The sequence below is a fragment of the Myotis davidii genome, unplaced genomic scaffold, assembly GCF_000327345.1.
Source record: "Myotis davidii unplaced genomic scaffold, ASM32734v1 scaffold3621, whole genome shotgun sequence".
NCBI lineage: Eukaryota > Metazoa > Chordata > Mammalia > Chiroptera > Vespertilionidae > Myotis > Myotis davidii.
In genome coordinates, this window is record NW_006291124.1 from 28,569 (window position 1) to 33,901 (window position 5,333).

At 43.4% G+C, this 5,333-nt stretch overlaps 1 protein-coding gene across 3 annotated transcripts in view; it reads left to right on the forward strand.

Annotated features, from left to right (window-relative positions):
* Window positions 1-4,624, forward strand: part of LOC102753133 (glutathione S-transferase A1) — a 28,566-nt gene extending 23,942 nt beyond the window's left edge. For all 3 annotated transcript variants that reach the window (XM_015564331.1, XM_006764309.2, XM_015564329.1), the window contains 3 exons: window positions 381-522; window positions 3,380-3,511; window positions 4,248-4,624. In XM_015564331.1, coding sequence (XP_015419817.1) covers window positions 381-522; window positions 3,380-3,511; window positions 4,248-4,370 — 397 coding nt within the window. In that variant the 3' untranslated portion in view covers window positions 4,371-4,624. The remainder of the gene's footprint in view (window positions 1-380; window positions 523-3,379; window positions 3,512-4,247) is intronic.
* The last annotated feature ends 709 nt before the right edge of the window (window positions 4,625-5,333 follow it).

The following is a 5,333-nucleotide window of genomic DNA, read 5'->3' on the forward strand; positions in this document are numbered from 1 at the left end:
GCAAACCCTAGGTAACATCTCACTGGGTACTTGCAATGACTCCACCGTTTCTCCATGCCTGTGACTCTGGACACCTCACTGATGTTCTCTGTCAGTATATTTGGTCATGGGCATAACAAAAATTTTAGATGTAGATATCCACCTTGATATGAAATGTTAAAATTTGGTGAATATCACAGCTGAATGACTGGCATATAAAAATGTACCCAATGGAGTTGCCCTCCCCTGTTTCTCCATTCTTTTACATTTTTAAACTATAACATGTAAGGCAGATAACAGTTGACAATTGGGTCATTTTTAAAAAGGAAAACCTCTTATAGGAAGACCAGTTAGGCACAATAAAAACATATCTCCTGGAATATGCACTGGTTGTCTTTCAGGATTGATATGTATTCAGAAGGTATGGCAGATTTGAATGAAATGATCCTGCATTTGCCACTATGCCCACCTGATCAAAAAGATGCCAAGATGACCCAGATCAGAGAGAGAACAACAAATCGTTATCTCCCAGCCTTTGAAAAGGTAAGTGGGCTGTTCAGTGTTTGGGGAACTGAGACTAGAGGACAAAGAGAACTGGTACCTGGGCAGTCCTGGTCTTCGACCTTCACTTCCAATGAGCCCTCCTAACTACTGATGGAGCACCCTGACTCTCCCAGCCTATTATCAAAATCAGCTGTGGGGAGGATATGTGCCAGTTATACCCAAGTTATAATCTGTCAGCAAAATTTCTCTTTTTTTAACAAATATATTTTTACTGCTTTCAGAGTGGAAGGGAGAGGGAGAGAGAGATAGAAACATCAATGATGAGAAAAGATCATTGATTGACTGCCTCTGCACAACCCACACTGGGAATTGAGCCTGCAACTGGGGCATGTGCCCTGATCATAATCCAACCATGACTTCCTGTTTCATAGGCCAGTGCTCAACCACTGAGCAACACCGACTGAGCTAAAAGTTCAATTTACTAGGACCTGATTTAGATCCTCTATCTGATGGCATTTTATGGCCACATTTAGAGTGTGGGCTGTGGAAGGCTCTGGGAGTCAAACTAGCGGTTGCAGTAGATTTGGCAGAACACCATGAAGGGGCTTTTCATCCAAGAGAAGCAGGAAGAAAGCAACTTATTAGAAAATATGCTGGCAACATGCATAGGAAACATGAGACCAATTGCCCAACAGTGTTTCTGGGATGTATGAGAAGTATCTAAACAGAGATGGGGGCAGTGGGATGGAGAGGATGAGACAGATGAAAAGATGTTAAGGAACTAACAATCTACAAAATATATCATCAGACTTTAGAGGAAAGCTATGCAAACTAAGGAAATAAAGTTCCATGATTTTGTATGTAGTGCAGACCATAAATTTTCCCTTTGAAAGTAAAAAAAGATTTCAAGATCCAAGTTTCCTGAAATCAAACTAAATAAAAATTATGAACCAAAATAATGATTGTAAGCCTACAGGAGGCTTACGTATAAAAGGGGCTTAACACTAACACTCTCATCTTTATAAAGCATTAAAAAGCACTTAAGAAACATTCTTTCATTCTACAACTTTTAATTCATTACTTGTGTGTTCGTCCATATTCAAAGATCGGAAAATTTAATAGTAATCTAATAATCACCCTCCTGGGCCTTGTGGTGCTGAGAGTTTAGGGGACATTCACTCAATGACAAGGTCAGTAGGCACTGTAGTTAGAGTATACTGATACTTTGAAATCAAGGAGCTCCATGATAACATCAGTTAAAAATGTATGTTAAAAAATAGGGTTTTTTAAAAAAATATATTGTTATTGATTTCAGAGAGGAAGGAAGAGGGAGAGATAGAAACATCAATGATGAGAGAAAATCATTGATTGGTTGCCTCCTGCACGCCTCCCACTGGGGATCAAGCCCACAATCCAGGCATGTGCTCTTGACTGGAATCAAACCTGGGACCCTTCAGTCTGCAAGCCGATGCTCTATCCACCAAGCCAAACCAGCTAGGGCACAAAATAGGTTTTGACCTTATCATATTCTTTACCAAATAATTATCCATTCTTTTATATGCATACACGATCTGAAAGTGTATTTGCCAGTGTGTTATGTTTAGTTGGTGGTGCTATGTGTGTTTATTCTCTTTATACTTTATGATTGCTGGAATCCTATCTAATAAAGACAGAATATGCAAATTCACCATCACATCGTCACAAAGATGGTGATGCCCATAGACACAAGATGGCGGTGCCTAGTCCCCTCAGCCCCGCCAGGGTCCCCTAGTCCTATCAGTCCAGCTGGGGAAGGTGCATGGCAGGTGCATGGTGTGGTTGGACCCGCCCTCAGCCCCCCAGCCGCCCAGGGCCACCTGAGGCCCAGGTAACCCGGACTGGTCAAAGCTTGTGCTGCTGGCAGTGGCAGCAGCAGAGATGTGATGAGGGCGTCACCTTCCCCTGATGGTCAGGTCACGTCCCACCCCTGAGGGCTCCTAGCCTGTGAGCAGGCCGGGCTGAGGGAACCCCCGCCTCCAGTGCATGAATTTTCATGCACCGGGCCTCTAGTATTTTAATAAATATCATGCATTTCCCCAAAACTTTTATTATGAAAAATTTCATACATTCAGAATAATTAAAGACATATGCACCCACCATGGGGATACAAACATTAATCTTTCATTATGTTTGCTTTATCATGAGTTTCTATCTCTCAGTCCCTCTCTCTATCAATCAGACATTGTTTTTGGATAAATTGCAAAGTGTGTTTCAGGTATCACTGCAGTTCACATTAAGACATTTCAGCAGCAGATCATAACATAGTGCAACCTAGGAGACAGAGCCCATGTTGCAAGAGAGATGGTGAGTTCAAGTTGACCCAGGTTTGCATTAGGCTCCAAAGAGATAGATCAGGAAATGAGTAGAGCAGACAGAAATGAGTAAAGGAGAAATGTAGGCTCTGATATCGTCTGCTTGGGATTGAAGAAGGATGTTCTAGAGATGGATCTTTGCCCAAGTGAGAGAGGAAACAAAGAGAAGGAAAGAGAGAGAGAGAGAAAGAGACAGAGAGAGCCATGTGCTAAAGTTCAGGGCTCCAAAGGGTAGGGCACGGGGCCAACAGATACACACCCAGTGCTAGCCCTGGGCCAGACCAAGATGCACAGAGCGAGCCCAGTGATATGGGAAAAGGAAAAAGAGATGGTAGCCTGGGCATCAGCTAAGGAGTGAGGTGAGAACAGCAGAGACCCTCTTCTCTCTGTTTCACTGAGTCAGGGGCAATGAACGTGGTTTGATGCTCCTCACGTGCCCAGTTAGGCAGCATAGGTGGGAAGCCAGGCTGGAGAGATCTGGGCAGGAGCAGGGGACCCAGCCTGAGTGCACCTGTGTTCATAATCTTCTCTTTCCAATTCACCAGGTGTTGAAGAGCCATGGACAACACTACCTTGTTGGCAACAGGCTGAGCAGGGCTGACATTCACCTGGTTGAACTTATCTACTATATTGAAGAGATTGACCCCAGCCTAATGGCCAACTTCCCGCTGCTAAAGGTGACCCCTGGGGAGGGAAGGTCCACATCCCCCATCTTGGAATCTAATATCTGGGCTCTTGGACTGTCCATGTTATGATCACATAATTTTTCAGGCTCCGCTGCCCCCAGGTCTCCAAAATTTGCTTTAGTCCCTGTCTGAGGCAGGAAATGAATCTTGTTCTGCCAAAGAAATTGGAGGCAGACACCACCCCAAAGAGAACAGTTTGTCTTTCACAATGAGAAGAACCCAGGACTCAGTGTCTCTGTCCTCAGCTCCTGCTCCTTCTCTCAAACACTGTGCTTCCCTCCCGACTGTCCCTTTTCTCTTTCTGTCTCTCTCTCACAGGGAAGATTGCTTTTGACTGTCCACATGGTTGACCTATATTTGCTATCTTCAGTTCCAGCCCAGTTGTCCCACATATTTATTTCTCCAGTTTGGAGCCTTTACCTGAGTTGCTCTGACAGTCACATTAGTCTTCCTTGTCTGCACTGGAGTGAGAATACACAGGATTTCCATGTGGGGAGGAAGACACGGAAGACTGTGAACTGAATCAAGTCCTAACCGTGTCTCTAGGGGAAGTGTTAATGAACTATGTTTTCTTCCCCCTATCTTCCTTTCTTGCTGGGTGTCTGTTTCCCAGCCCCCTACTGGTGCTGATGGAGGGGACTCCGTTGGTCTGTCCTCAGATTCCCCGGCCTGTGTAATGATGGATGGTGTTGTGTCTCCATCTGAGGCTGTGCTTTGTGCATTGCAGGCTCTGAAAACCAGGATCAGCAACCTCCCTCCTGTGAAGAAGTTTCTGCAGCCTGGCAGTCAGAGGAAGCCTCCCATAGATGCGAAAGCACTAGAAGAAGCCAGGAAGATTTTCAAGTTTTAAATAAAGCATCATGGACGCCCAGCACATGCAGGAACAATCTTCTGAAGTTTTCTGAAAATCAATGATGTACCTCTACCTAAGTGTAGATCCTGGCTGTTGTGAGAATAATAAACTTTTCCAAAATAATTAAATCTCTTATGAGCAGATTTAGTTATAGATTAATCTTGTTCATTAAGTTCCAATATGTAACCAGATTTTCAATCTCCTTCTATTGCATTTCTCTTGGAATTCAAAATTAAACAAAAAACAGAAACATTGAATATGACATCTCTCATCTTTTCCAGGAATTGTCACATGTCCGTCACAGAGCCCATCAAAGAGTCAAGTATGAAATTCATATCTGACATTTTCAGTTGTTCACAGAAAATAGCTACCCCTCTTGGTAATGGCATAAGAATTTTTTATTTTTTTTATTTTTACTTAGGAGCTGTTTTCCTTCTGGTAATAATAATGTTTTGTTTTGTTTTATTTTTTTGTTATGAGATTGGTTCTCATGCAATACAACAGTGATATGCCTACTACAGACTTTTTAGTGCATCTCCATGTGCCTACGAGTCACTGAAGGACTTATCTTCCTGTCTTGGGTGTCGCTTTCCCAGCCTCATGCTGGTGCTGATGGAGAGGGCTCCATGGGTCCTTTCCAGGGGGGCCAACAGACACACAGTGTGTCCTAGGGGGTGGGGAAATGATTTACAAAAAAAAAAAAACCAGACTCAAGCTCTGCTCTCTTTTGACTCTGTTGTCCTTACAGTTCATGACTCCCTGGCACATCAACGCTCTGCTAATTAATGCTCGGTGGGGCCCCTGGCTGAACTTTCTCTCAGATCACTCAATGTTGCTCAGACCTGGACTTCCAAGGTACAGATTACATGTATAAATTATAGTTAGTGAATGCATATAAAATCTTTTTTTTCTTTTTCTGGCCAGTCACTGGGCCAGAGTGGCTGGATTGGGAGTGATTTC